We start from the raw sequence: 13503 nt of genomic DNA, 5'->3' as shown, positions 1-13503 counted from the left end.
AAGCGCCGGTGGGTTTCTAGAACTTAAAACGGCATTTACGGTGTTGCTTTTGAAATGAAAATATCCGGGAGATTTGCCCCTATTTGTCATGTACCAATAGAAGCAGGTGCAGAGCATGGGGTTTTGAAGTGCCCATGATGTTGCTGAAGCAAGGCACTGGCTGGAGGATAAGGTTATATATTCCTACTAAGGCATGGCTTGGCTTGTTTACTAGCTTTGCCCTCTCCAAATTTCAGTCAATTACACAGGATTGTAAGAAAGGGACGACAGAAGCTCGGCACCCGTGGCATCAATCGGCCTCAATACCAAGATCTCGCACCTCCCAGTGTTTTACCAAGAAACAATCGCCTGGAGGCACACGAATAAAAAGGGCAAGCTCTTTAGGCGCACAGCAGGAGACGCATACAATCACCTCGAATTCTGAAGAAGGCCATAAACGCATTACTTTAACTCAAACAGGAAACTATCCTCTTGTCTTAACTCCGGTATTAAAGCGGGCCAAGGATGGAAAACAACCAACAGAAGCGGATTCTTCCGCTCCAAAATTTTTTGATAAAAGATGGAAGAATGGGACGTGGGATCTCAACATGTTCGTTAAGCGTGGCAAAATGGATTGGCATGCTGTGATTTTTGCAGGTGTAAAAGTTATTACCCGTATTTGTTTCGAACCAATACACGTTATCAATGTTGGGATTTTTCATGTCCTATATGGTGGATGCCTTGGCGAGGGCTCATTGTGTTAGGCCAAACTGGCAGTGTTGCGTGCAAGGCTGCCCTCTTCATCACAGTCATCGGTGTGGTCTTTTTCAGACGGAAAGAAGACCTACAAAGGCTTGCAGAAGAGGCCACATTCTCCGACAAGCAATGGCAAGCATCATGGCAAGATCAAAACGATCGTAGTGGTGCTTCAGATTAGCGTGCGTTAGTTTAATCTCATCAAAAGAAGAAGTTCTTGGATTGATGTGCATGCAAATGCGTACGAGTAATTTTCAATGAGAGTGCGTGCTGGTGACTTTCACAAGCTGTATATCATCCGTGTCTTAGCTTCTTGATCCGATATCTTTCTGCAGTGCAATAAGAATTGCGATTTCCAAGCTGAAATTATGGCATGTAATAGTCGAACACGACAAATGTCAAACTGACCCTGAATCATGGACAGGAATTTGGCATATGGTCGGCATTTGGTGCAAACCAGAACAGCCTCAAACGGAAGACTTCTTCGAACACGCGAAGTGCATGATCAATTGTAGGCTGTTATTTCTGTTTGCATACGTTGTAGTAGCATATCGTTCTTCCGTTTCCATTGGGATACAACAAAACTGCTGGTAGGCATTTGTACAATAAGCTGTCTACTTCCAACTCTCTAATTACTATGAAATACTGATAATAGTGTACTAATGCTGGTGTTTCTTTTCTTTTCTCTTCTTTTGTTGGTGACTTCTCAAATAGAACATAAGTCATAGTTGCGCTCGTCGGACAACAACGTGGGCTAGGGAATGGATATAGGTTGTTTTCCCTGCTTATCCATTTATTGTTATCATTATTATTATTACGAGTAAATCTTATATATATACACTGACAGTGCATGTACGTATTGTCTCGATGGATTAGATAGATCAGTTATCATATATTATCAAATAATAACGGTATATATATATATTATATTATGAGTATGTAAAAGATTAATCATATTATTATAAAAAGTATATCCTTTTGTTTGAGGCAACCAACACATACATATTATTGCAATTAAAAGTAGCAATGCTCTTAAAATAGAACTAGTTTTGTTATGGAAAAAAAATTTTGTTCATTGTAAAGGTTGTGAAGCCCTCCTCCTGTCCTCCATACTAATCAATGTATAACAATTTAGAGAGTAATAATGACGCAAGAAAAGTAGGACTCCTATTTTACAAGACACGTTGAGACTATACGTCAATTTGAGATGAACTGAAAAGGTCGGAAGGATATCCTTTCTTGTCTTGTCTTGAATAGCCAGTCAATCTTTTTCAGAAAAAAAAAATAGGCAGTCAAAGCCGTATAGTACCGTTCCGTCTCTCTCACGGCGGCGGCACACATTAACCCCATCCCGTTTACGCGACCCAATTCACATCAAAACGGTCGCCACCTTTTTCATTTTGCTTCTCCAACACCGTCATCTCAGCCGTTTGATGATTCCGAAATTTCCACGTCTGGAACATCGATGATTAATTTCTTTCTCTTTCTCTTGAAGAACACTCAAATGCTGCTGTGATGCAGAAAGCCAGAAACCCCCAAATTGTCTCGTACCAAAATGCGTTCTCCGTCCTCTTCCTCTTCCTCTTCTCCGCTTCACCCGCCCCAAAAGCACGCGTCTGAGTCCTTCGCCGGTGGAGCTGTAGCTGAGCGCCGCCTGCGTGAGGCCGAAGAGCGCTTGAGAGATGCAATCGAGGAGCTTCAACGGCGGCAACGCTCAGCGCGTGGGCTTCACCCGCCATGCGACCATGCGGATGAGTCTTGTGTCACCAACGCCATCGGTAACCTCTGTCAGAGCTTCCTGCTCTCCTATGGCGTTCGCGTCGGCATTGGAATCCTCCTCCGCGCCTTCAAGCTCGTTCGCCGTCAGTCCTATTCTTCTCTACTTGATCTCAAGGTTCATCTCCTGCCTGCTCTATGTTTTATCAATTCTGTTTGCTTGTGGATTTTGCTAAACTAACTAGATCAGAATAATTTTGTTCATCTTAATTCATCACTACCTCGTTTTAGTGGCGGATTTTCTGCAACCTTAATTCATCTCAATTCCAGGATTTATACGTTGATTTTATTTATTTATTTATTTTTGCAGATTTCACTTGTCAATGAGCTGAAGTTAACAACAGTTTTCTTTTTGCATTGCAGTTGACAACTCTAGTGACTATGATCTTAAATTATTCAAATTACTTTTGCTTTTATGTGTATTTCTGATCAAGTGGGATACTGAGTTGGTTTCACTTTGATTGGTATATTAGCTTATGGAGACTGATTTTGCCTATAAATAGTAAGAAGTGGCGATTTTGGAATCTTTGGTTGAGTGAAAAATAGATAATTAGGATAGAAATTTTTTTTTAAAAAAAAGTTGTTGAATCAAGGCATGATCAGTTAAATGGAGGAATGTATTCTTAGTATGATGCAGGCCTATTGAACTGCTATGCTTAGTGCGTCAAGATATTCAGGGTGCTAGTAAATGTCTATTTTTAAGTAGCATTATTAGAAGAGCTTAGTTTGGAGATGTGATGAGACGAGACAAGATGTTTTGAGAATGTTCAATGGAGGTCATAGTTACTGCTGCCAAAGTAAAGGCATATAAGTCCATGCTGGGGAAGAGGAAGCTGAGTACCACTTCAAGTTTTGCCATGAAGAAAGTCAAATCTGGGGTTAACAACTATACATTATTTGCATATAGCAGATGGGAAAAGATGTTTAGCTTTTAGAACAGCATAGTAAAAGAATTTTCTTAATGTAGTATTCCAAGCCTTGGATGTTTGGTCTTCTGGAGTATGGTCTGGAATAAAGTTTCTAATTGTTCTTGAGGAGATGTAAACTTTGCATGACCTTTAAAATCTCATTACGATCTCTTCTTGTCTGTCTCGCAATATATACTTATAAAGAGATTTTTTAAAAGTTGTTTTAATGTCTTTCCATTGTGCATGCGCGCTTTGCACAGCCCACGTCAACTGCCGGAGAAAGAAATTATGTTCACTACCTATTGTCCACTAACATTCCTGCTTAATCTCTTCTATTAAGGGTTAGATTTCATCTCTAACTACACTCAGAATGAATTAAGTGCTTTTGGATACTAGATAATCCTTATGGGCATTAATTTACATGATGGATTCCTATCGGCTTTTACCGAACAAATTGTCTGCTTTTATAACTCTTTGTAAGTCACTCAAATAACAAGAGACACAGCATTTATTCGGTTCAGCAATTATATCCAGTCATATTTCAAGCATGAGATTGTAGACCATAATTCATTGTCTTCAAGATTTATGGATTAATATGACATAGATGACAGTTTGTTGTGGCCTTCAAGAGTTTAAAGATTTCTGCTTTATGATTTTTTATGAGCAGATTAGATGAGTGGTTTATTTTTATGAATCCAGTCCATTATTATGCTGCTGTAATAGTCTTGTGGTTTTTGTCAACATGGTGGAATTTTGCAATACTACATGATAATATTTTATTGTTTTGTATGCCCATTTAAGGATTTCTTATTAGCTTATTATTAGTCATAAATCTTGATTGCAGCAACTTGTCTCAGAGAAAGATCTTATTGTAAGAGAAGAAGCATGCCGAATTGGTTTGCTTTTTGGTGGATTTACCGGTTCCTATCATGCTCTTAGGTGTTTGTTAAGAAAGTTGAGGAAGAAAGAGACCCCAATGAATGCGTAAGTTTACCTTCTCAAACCTTTTTTTAATGCTGTTTTAGACTTAAACCTCTCCCTATATCTTGTCTTGTATCCTTTTCTTGGCAAATGAATATTAAAGTTAACTTGAATGCATGAAGTATCATATTCCACATACGTGGCATTAACAAAGGGGGTGATGGAGCAGAATTTTAGCAGGTTCAATAGCAGGTTTGTCCATATTAGCATTAGATGATTCCAGTCGGAGGCGAACACTTGCCTTGTATCTTTTGGCTAGAGTTGCGCAGGTATAAACATGCTAAATCTTGTTTTCCTACACTCGCTTCCACCCCCCCCCCCCACCCCCAAAAAAAAAAAAAAACCACCCACTCCTCAAAACCAAAAGGAAAAAAAAGAGATAAAGAAACAAAAAATAGAAAAAGGAGAAGTTTTCCTTGCCCTTCTCCTGAGAAGCAATATTCAGGATTGCAATTAGCTGTTGTATAGATAATTGGACCATTTGATTGAATCTTTTGTTCATCTTTTATTTGTCTGTGGGCAGTGTAATTAGTTTGTTTATTTTCTCAGTGTGCGTATAACTCTGCAAAATCCAACAACAAGTTCCACCTCTGGGGGAGCCATTGGGGTCATGGAGATTCTTTACTCTTTTCTATTGCTTGTGCTCAGGTGATTTATAGTCTCCATCCTTAAATAATGATTTCACATATCATAATTAGATCTACGGAATCCATTTTGTAACTGATAAAGCGCTGTGGCATCCTCCAGCTCTGTTGTCCCATTAAGACCCCTTTGTGGGCATCAAACTTCTCATGGATTGCCTTGTGCTTCTTGTTTGTTACTGGATAAAAAGAAAAGTTTTTGTAAAAGGAATTTCCAAGACAACTTAATCAAACAAGGGATTAAATGATGCTGTTGTAAAGACTTCAATTTCTGGTTACTTTTTCCTGGAGGTATTAATTAGCTGTGTTATTGAAATCATCCATGTGTATGGTTCTTAAGCACAACTTCATATTCCAGGTTATGTATGCTTTTGTAATGCGTCCTGAGAGCCTGCCGAAATCATACCAAGATTTTATTCAGAAAACTGGGCCGGTTGCACATCCTGTGTACAAAGCTGTTAGGGAATGCTGTCGAGGTTCTCCAGTAGATGTTGCGTCGTTGTCTTCTTACTTATCCAGGCGAAGGGGCTCCAACATTTTGAAGTTGGAAGAATATCCGTCTATCATACCCTGCTCTATAATTCATCCAGATACAAACTCATGTTTAAAGCACAATACCAAAGCATTGACGGATACTTTCAGGAAAACATTTCCTTTGTACTTCTCTTTGACTTTTGTGCCATTTGTTGTCCTACGCCTACAAAAGGTACATAACCTTTAAATCTTGAACATGATTTATCAGTTTGATGTACTAACTTGTCAAATTGATTCTCAAGTTAAAACATATAAAATACTCTGCCTTCATCACCCCTACCTGTATTCCCTTGCATTCTTTTGGAAAGTTGAGAGTTGAGGTTGGGATTAGCATTTTTAGGCTGTACTAAGTGAGATTGCATGTAAAGATGGTATCACGTAACAACAATTAGGTGATCTGCCATAATATTTTTTTTTTTTTTGATGAAGCAGATTGTACTTACCATATTTTACACCAGCATTTTAGGACATCATATAGATATACCTTTATTCTCAAAATTTCACCCATTTAGGCATTTCTTGAAGAGATGATGCAGTTTAAATAAATTCTTTTTATGTATAATGATCTCAATGTTTTAAGTACATATATTTTGTATGTGCATTCTTCTCAGTTTATGGATGCCCCAATTCGAACCTGTTGGCATGCTGTTACAGGAGCTGTCCGCTCAACAACTTTCTTGTCTGCTTTTGTGGGAATCTTCCAGGTAGCTTGTTTACCTCATATTAACTTTGTAGTTTAAACAGCTCTGGTGGGTTTGTTAATTGGTTTCTCCTTTCCTGTTGAAGGCTGTCATATGTTTGCACAGAAAAGTGGCAGTGAAGGACCACAAGCTTGTTTATTGGTTTGCAGGTTTGATGTCTGGCCTTTCTGTTCTGCTGGAGAAGAAAGCTAGACGTGGAGAACTTGCATTGTATGTTCTTCCACGAGCTGGGGATTCTTTGTGGTATATTTTAGTGAACCGACATTTGCTGCCTTACCTAAAGAATGCTGAGGTATTGCCTTTGATCTGGATGTAGCGGTAGCCCAAACTGCAATGGTCCCTACCCTCTTCCCCCTCACAATCATACGCCCATCCTCCCTCCTAAGCATATCTTCTTGGATAGTTTTTCCATCTACTTTCATTTCCACATCTTTTATGCTTGCTTTTTTTGTTTTTATAATTTGTCCATGTTGTCTTTATTGTCTCTGGATATCATGTGCCCTCATTTTATATTTGAAACATTTATTGGGATATCAAGATCTATGTGATTAGGTTTGATAAATCACTTATAGAACAGGAGTTTTGATACTCTATTGAATAAATGTTTTATCAACCAAAATAAGTTCGCTATTATGATTAGATAAATCACAGATTAGATAATTCTTAGACCAGCAAGAATTAGTAGGAGAAATAGTTTCATCATTATTGCACTCAACTGTTTGCAGGTAGCTCTCTTCTGTTTATGTATGGGTGGAATAATGTACTACCTAGAACATGAACCAGACACCATGGCTCCGTTCCTCAGGGGTTTGATTCGGCGTTTCCTTGCCAGCAGAATCAGCAACCCAGGTCCCTCATCAAATCGCAGTGCTTCTTATAACTACTTGCAAAGTCTTGATGCCATGAATAAGCCAAAAGTGCTTGAGAATCACGAGGCTGAAACTTCGACATCAACTTCACTTCCTGCTTCAGAGAAATACAATCTGGAATCTATACCTGGACTCTGAGTTTAATTTAAATTGCTCATGCAATACCTATAGCTAAAGCTCAACTTTGCCTATTGATTCATTGGATTTTTTTATTTAAAACCCGCATGGTTCTGCTCATTCTGTGTTCAGCCTGTAGGGGGAATCAATGGTGTTCTTTATCCTTCTCTTCTATTAGGTAATTTGACAATTGAAGATCCTCATCCAAGAATTCTCGAAGGTTTCTTCGCTTCATATTCGTCCAGTACTAGCTGCGGCTGAAGTCATAAAGATAATTTGCACGAGAACTTTTGAGCGTGTAAGTAAAAATACAGCCTGTTGTGGAGATTATGATCTCAAATATTTTGATTCCAATATGCCGAGACATTTGTTCCGTTGCTCTTCCTAATTTTTTGGACAAAGTATTGCTTCCAATCATATGTAAGCAGACGCGCATGGTAAATGGTCAATATCAGAATTTCGACAGAAGGGTTGAAGTCACAACACTTTAAAACTGACAGAACGGTTAAGGCTATAACACTTTAAAACACTGTCTGCTATGGTGAATGTCAGAATTACAACAGAAAAGGGTTGAAGTTAAAACACTTGGGGTCCGTTTGGAGGGGAGCAAAATATTTTTCTTCGGAAAAAGCCTTTCATGGAAAATCTTTGATAGGAAAATAGCCATAACCAACTTTCACCCAAATGTACAGGACAACAGCCCGAAATAATCAACATATACTCGTAAATATATCATCCAATTTCATGGTGATTCCACTATGGATCTCGAACAGCCCTTTGAATCTAGATTAGTTAATCTCCTCAGATTTGAGTCTGCCCGAGTTTTTTTGTCTTAGCGTATGTCTCTGTGTGTGTGATTGCTTAGCTTCGGTGTTTCCATTTCTTTAAGATAGGGAAAATAACTTTAGTTTCTTTTTCGTGGAAGTTATTTTACATCATCTAGATTCTAGAATTTTTTTAAAAGAAAATATTTTCCTATGTTATAAATAAACCACCAAACACTTTAAAATCAGGAGAACATTTTCCAAAAAATGTTTTCAGTCCCAACAAAACAGACCCTTCAACTGGCTGTTCTTGCCCAACTCCTCTCGTCCCAGTGCTGTGAAAGCCAGCAAACAAAAAATTGTATTATGCAAACAAAATAATTGGGCGGGATGAAATAAATCTTTCACTTGAACGAACAAAGGACAGCAGACTGCTCGCTGTCCATTCATGGTCTTATATATTCACATGGATCACATTCTCAATACAACATATACGTTACATTCCCCATCAGGGTCTTATTTTTTGTTACATGATTTACATTCTACGTATTCATATAAACGTACGTACTTGTACAAGTCTTCACAACATTACGATTGTTGATTTTGACGAATCTAGAAGGCCATTTCTTCTCTGTGCTCCAAGCACGAACACGACTCCACGGCCAATGAAAGCTACAGCAGAAACCCAGACACAGAGAGCCACTGAGATTTGAGACGATCCAACGATTACACAGAAATGTGGCATCCTCTTCTCCACCAGTATCATGAAAACAATATAAGGAATAAAATTGCACCCATGCTGGCCATGAACCCCGCAATATTGAACACCATGAAATAGAAGAAGTTTGTTCCAAGTCCAGGACCACGGTGGAAGAGCATATCCAAGATATAGAAAGGTGCATTGTTCCATGGGATCTCGTTTTCAAAAATAAATTTGGTGGTGGAGAGCAAGCCGCTGTAGAGGTTAATGTAGCAATCATGACGAACTCAATTGGGGAAAGATTGCTTTCGCTTAGGCGCAGAAATCGCGCATCTCTGGCACCAGCCTCAACAAGGATTTGCTATAAAACCTCTCCCATTCACCGAATTGACATCCACTATGATTCCACTTGCCGAATTCCTTGATAGCAGTAGATCTAGAATCTGTGCAGTACTTAATTTCCCATTATTGCGTAAAAGGAAGAAGGGAATGCACTGAGTCACTTGTGATGATTCTTCAGGGCAAGGTGAAGAGCAGTCTCCCCCCTGAGAAGTCACTTTTCGAAGAGTCTTCGGATAGGCAAATTAAGACCCTCACCACATTATCTTTCCCTCCCATTGCAGCTATGTGGATTGTGGAGAGGAATGTTTGAATTCAGGTCCTCCGCCAGGCAGAGCGTGGGATCAAACTCTTCCAAGGCTTGCACATGGGGCTGGAACCAGCCCCAATTTGGCATTTCTTGCTAGCCAATTCAGGACTAATCTCGATGACTTCTTTCGCTAATTGAAATTGTAGGCTTCCATACTCAACAAGCAACGTGTAAAGGATTTTCTTCCCACGACCAAAAATAGCCAAGAAACAGATACGGTTCCTGAGTCTGTATTGTTTTCTTCGGCGGCTCCAAGCAATCATGTGCATGGTGTTATGCAGTCAGAGTGCAAAGACATCTATAGATTTAATTAGTCAAGAAGGATCAGAAGCTGCATTGATGATTATGATGAAGGAGACTAAACCTTTTCTTCTTGATGGGTGCATTATATTTGTCTGAACAACTCTAATTAGAGCCACTTCCCTTATGGTCGCATATTTTCACCGTCACATACGATACGACACATTCTCGTAATTTTGGGACCAGAGGTAATTTGCACGCAGTATGAAAACGTCCTGAAATTCCAATTTGAATAATCGGGGGATCTTTTCCCGTTCTCTTTTGTTGCAATAGTGATAATATCATTAATATGATCTAGTTGCCTGTAACTCCAATGCGATTCAACTTTGGCTTGCCGGTCTGGTCAAGATGATATTTTCAATGCAGTTTACCGCCCAGAAGCTTTCAGTTCCTCTTCTCTCAGTGGTTAAGTGCAGTTTGGAATTGTGGGGCTTATTAAAAAGCACGTCACGTAATATAATTTTTTTTCTCCAAAAGTATACTATTGTTTTTCATGAATTTTTATTTTTATTTTTCTGTCAATTGTTATTTAGTCAATTGTTTTTGTAATCTACCCTATAAGTAAGAATTGGACTAATTACTAGAATTAAATGGCATGTTCATGAAGGATATATGGTGATTTGATAGATGTTAAGACAAAAAATGGTACAGCAGGCGAGACAAAAAATCTTTTGTAAATCTGAAACCATGCTTCACATAAACTCAACACGATATGTATGACTGAGGAAGAGCTCATAAACTTCACCTTGTGTTATATGCAGTCATGAAGAGCCCCCAAAATTTATATATATATATATATACAGCAGGCATAACATCAATTTTAAATCCACACAGAATTTAAAGGCAATATATTAACTCTCTGAAGTTTATCATTTAATTTGCTATAACTCCTGAAATTTGCAAATCTCATAGGTTCGATTACCTATTCTGCACTTAACACCACCAAATTTGCAGGTAAAAATATGCTTCCTTGATGAACCTCCAGTCAAACTGAATCTCTTCATTTCTTCCTCTACAACTCCCGTCATGAAATCACCAACATCACCTGATGCCCAGGCCACAGATATATGAGGGCGTGGATCCTGTAACCAAGACCATTGAGCTATGTAAACAATATCACTTTTTGCAAGAAGAAAAATAATAATAACTACAAAGTTAGCCCTTTTGCAAGGCGCGACATAGAAAAGGAAAAAGTATCTTCCATAAGCCTAACCTTGTAAAATTCTGGAAGATTGTGAAGCCTGTATACCTCATTAACAGCATCAATTTGTTTTGTTATCTGATGGGAGGGAAAAAGTCCAAATGAGTTGTTCATCCTATTGAAAACAAATAGAAGCATATCAAGTGCAATCTTCTTTGTATCTTTCTCTACAAATAGAAGCATATCAAAGTTTGTTGACTATTCGAGATGCCAACCACATCTCTACAATCAGAAGGCCTAAACTGCCATTCTTTGCATCTTTCTCCCCTTACTTAATGCACACGTCGATATTGCTAGGACTATTTTGTAATCTTTGTGCGTCAAGCTGACTGCAACAAAACATTAGATAATTCCACTGGAAAATTTCCAGCAATAGCCACAGCTATCAAGGATTTGATTTAATAGCTTGACAATAAATAAAACAGCTGAAGGCAAGAATGGCACCTTACCTCAGCCAAGCCTCCTGCAATAACTTCCATGGAGAGAAAAGAGCGGGTGAAATCATCATTAACAAATACCACCCATTTGGCAAAATCAATCCAATACCTACATCCGATTTAAAACATAAGTGGCTAACCAAGCGGAATTCATGGAATGCAACAGCAGTAAAGATAATATCATGCAAGTTACAGAATTACATCTTCTGAAACTGAAGCTTCTGGCGAAGCATTGTCAGCACAGAGTCTCTCTGGTGCACCCGTATCGGAACAGTTCTTCCGAGACTAATATGAAATTCCCTTCCTAGAACAACTTGTTCAAATTTGTTATCATCCTTAAGCAAACTAGTTAACGGGACATCTATGTCAACAGCATGAAGACCGGGTACAAGATCAGTAACCTTTCTCAAAAACTGAACCAGCTCCTTCCTGGGCGAAGATGGTATATGAACTGCAGGAAGATGGTAGATAGCAGCTGTCAACTGAACCAGCACAGGCATTGCATTCTTTAAATAGTACACCGCACTAAATAAGAACACAAGTGATTGCAAGGACTTGAAAGGAAGAAAAAATTACCAGGAATATAGACGTGCAAAGCGTAATTTCCTTGGACATGAGGGAAGCTTCGAACTCGAGTGGGTTGCTCAGTTTGTAAATAATCAAATGCACCTTAAGAGTTCAAACATCAAACACTTGGCATGCAATAAATACAAGAAATTGTTACTAAATCCAGCTGCACACTCCATTTGTATGGAGTGATATATGTAGTATATTAAAACTAGAGAATGTACCGAAAGAATCGGGTGAGTGGAGGAGAGCAAGAGGGGGTGGAGGCAGAGATGTTGATGTCTGGTGGGGATTGTAATTTGAGGTTGACGGTGGCGGTGATGATACTGGTGAAATAGTCGGGCTGGAGTCGGAATCGGAAGAAGCGCCGCCATAGGAAGCTCTCAAGGCGTCCATCGGCTTTTGTCTGGAGTCCGTCTCTGCCTCCGCGGAAGCCCGCTCATGAGAAGGACCGTTAAGCCTCCTACGAGTTAAAAGGCTAGTCCTAAACAAGACCCTTCTGGCTTTCGATTCAGAAACATAAATGCATTCATTAAGAATTACGGCGTAATAGAAAGCCCCTGAAACCTGAAAGGTCTTTTGATTCTTAAGATTAATATGACATTTACCTCTCTTGTAGTTTAGTCAAAATACGATTTGAACCCTAAGGTCTGACCATATCAGTCTAGCCCCTTGCCAGCAACTTTCTACAAAACTCCGTTAACAGTTGTCGTGACAATGACAAAACTATCCTGATTTAAAAGTTAAAAAAGTTAAACAAAAACATCTACAAACCAATCAAACGGGAAAAATTAACAAACTCTCTTGCCATTTTTGCCTTTGCAAATTCTTTTCTTCTATAATCATTTGCCTTTCAAATTTTTTCTTGTTCCCTACCATATTTTACCCTTACCGTCGTCTTATTCTATCACTAGTGTGACGCTTTTACTAAACTTACAAATATGATAGAAAAGTTTCTTCTTTATCAAGTCTTTTCTTGCTTTTCTAATCTATAAACATACAACAGAGTTCTATAAAAACTATATGAAATCTACATTGTCAAATAACTCAACTGAATTTCGAAAAGTATTCAAGAGCCCATTACAAAAAGGAGCAAAATCAATTAACAATATATTTAATTTTTGGACAAGTCTGGTTTGATGTAGCCATGATATCTTGAATCCAATTTTCAAGTTGATTATTGGCATTTAAGATTTCTTCTAGCACGTAAGAGTTTTATTGATTTCACAATTAGATCGCTTGTAAAGAAGTTGGGCATGTATCAGTTGGTAAAAGAAGAATATCAAACTTCGGCAATGGTTAGAAATTTCTTTTTTAGTTGTGTTTTTGGATCATTGATGTTGTTAACATCAAAGTATTCTAAGGTTTCAATTGATCTATAAGTGTAGTTTTAATTGAATTAGAGATATAAATTTAATGGTAATAATTTGGTTTTTGCAACTTTTGTTGCTAGAGTAAGTGGGACTAAAGTTCCGTTTGGAAGGAAGTGAAAGAAAAATGAGGAATTATAATAAGAGGTTAGTTGTTGATGGCATATTGGAACATCTAGTTCATATTTTCTTTAAGTGTTTTTGTTTAGTATCTTCTTAACTTAGTTAATTTCTAAACCGTCAACTCAGATTG

The 13503-nt window shown here is 38.3% G+C and overlaps 3 protein-coding genes across 8 annotated transcripts; 2 read left to right on the top strand and 1 right to left on the bottom strand.

Moving 5' to 3' along the window:
- Window positions 1-134: 134 nt before the first annotated feature.
- LOC140037394 (uncharacterized) lies at window positions 135-916 on the top strand. Its single transcript, XM_072081526.1, has 2 exons — window positions 135-636; window positions 744-916. The coding sequence occupies exons 1-2, from the start codon at window positions 135-137 to the stop codon at window positions 914-916; spliced, it is 675 nt and encodes a 224-aa protein (XP_071937627.1).
- Window positions 917-1996: 1080 nt separating this feature from the next.
- LOC113727350 (uncharacterized) lies at window positions 1997-7642 on the top strand. Its single transcript, XM_027251472.2, has 8 exons — window positions 1997-2629; window positions 4264-4403; window positions 4570-4669; window positions 4950-5048; window positions 5400-5747; window positions 6187-6279; window positions 6362-6568; window positions 7002-7642. The coding sequence occupies exons 1-8, from the start codon at window positions 2291-2293 to the stop codon at window positions 7281-7283; spliced, it is 1608 nt and encodes a 535-aa protein (XP_027107273.1). The 5' UTR covers window positions 1997-2290; the 3' UTR covers window positions 7284-7642.
- Window positions 7643-10444: 2802 nt separating this feature from the next.
- Window positions 10445-12508, bottom strand: LOC113727349 (uncharacterized). Of its 6 annotated transcripts, XM_027251471.2 has the most exons (7): window positions 12105-12508; window positions 11890-11982; window positions 11715-11795; window positions 11515-11617; window positions 11321-11422; window positions 10889-10991; window positions 10445-10757 (listed from the first exon to the last, which is right to left on the bottom strand). In XM_027251471.2, the coding sequence occupies exons 1-7, from the start codon at window positions 12274-12276 to the stop codon at window positions 10557-10559; spliced, it is 855 nt and encodes a 284-aa protein (XP_027107272.1). In that variant the 5' UTR covers window positions 12277-12508; the 3' UTR covers window positions 10445-10556. The 6 variants fall into 6 exon arrangements, 5 of the variants coding, with proteins under 5 accessions (XP_027107272.1, XP_027107267.1, XP_027107269.1 ...); XM_027251466.2 differs by having other exon boundaries at window positions 11515-11795; window positions 12105-12505; XM_027251468.2 differs by having other exon boundaries at window positions 10889-10954; window positions 11326-11422; window positions 11515-11795; window positions 12105-12502.
- Between the last annotated feature and the right edge of the window lie 995 nt (window positions 12509-13503).

This window comes from Coffea arabica, chromosome 2e (assembly GCF_036785885.1).
Source record: "Coffea arabica cultivar ET-39 chromosome 2e, Coffea Arabica ET-39 HiFi, whole genome shotgun sequence".
NCBI classification, from domain to species: domain Eukaryota; kingdom Viridiplantae; phylum Streptophyta; class Magnoliopsida; order Gentianales; family Rubiaceae; genus Coffea; species Coffea arabica.
The sequence above is the reverse complement of the archived record's forward strand: the minus strand, read 5'-3'. Positions and strand labels throughout refer to the sequence as shown.

Coding starts and splice junctions, on each gene's coding strand:
- LOC113727349 (XM_027251466.2), bottom strand. CDS start 12,254: ATGGCGGCGCTTCTTCCGATTCCGACTCCAGCCCGACTATTTCACCAG. Junction 11,796..11,889: donor TTTGCACGTCTATATTCCTG/GTAATTTTTTCT, acceptor GTGCTGGTTCAG/TTGACAGCTGCTATCTACCA. Junction 10,758..10,888: donor ATCTTCCAGAATTTTACAAG/GTTAGGCTTATG, acceptor TCTTGGTTACAG/GATCCACGCCCTCATATATC.
- LOC113727350 (XM_027251472.2), top strand. CDS start 2,291: ATGCGTTCTCCGTCCTCTTCCTCTTCCTCTTCTCCGCTTCACCCGCCC. Junction 5,748..6,186: donor TTGTCCTACGCCTACAAAAG/GTACATAACCTT, acceptor CATTCTTCTCAG/TTTATGGATGCCCCAATTCG. Junction 6,280..6,361: donor CTTTTGTGGGAATCTTCCAG/GTAGCTTGTTTA, acceptor TTCCTGTTGAAG/GCTGTCATATGTTTGCACAG.
- LOC140037394 (XM_072081526.1), top strand. CDS start 135: ATGATGTTGCTGAAGCAAGGCACTGGCTGGAGGATAAGGTTATATATT. Junction 637..743: donor GCATGCTGTGATTTTTGCAG/GTGTAAAAGTTA, acceptor TCATTGTGTTAG/GCCAAACTGGCAGTGTTGCG.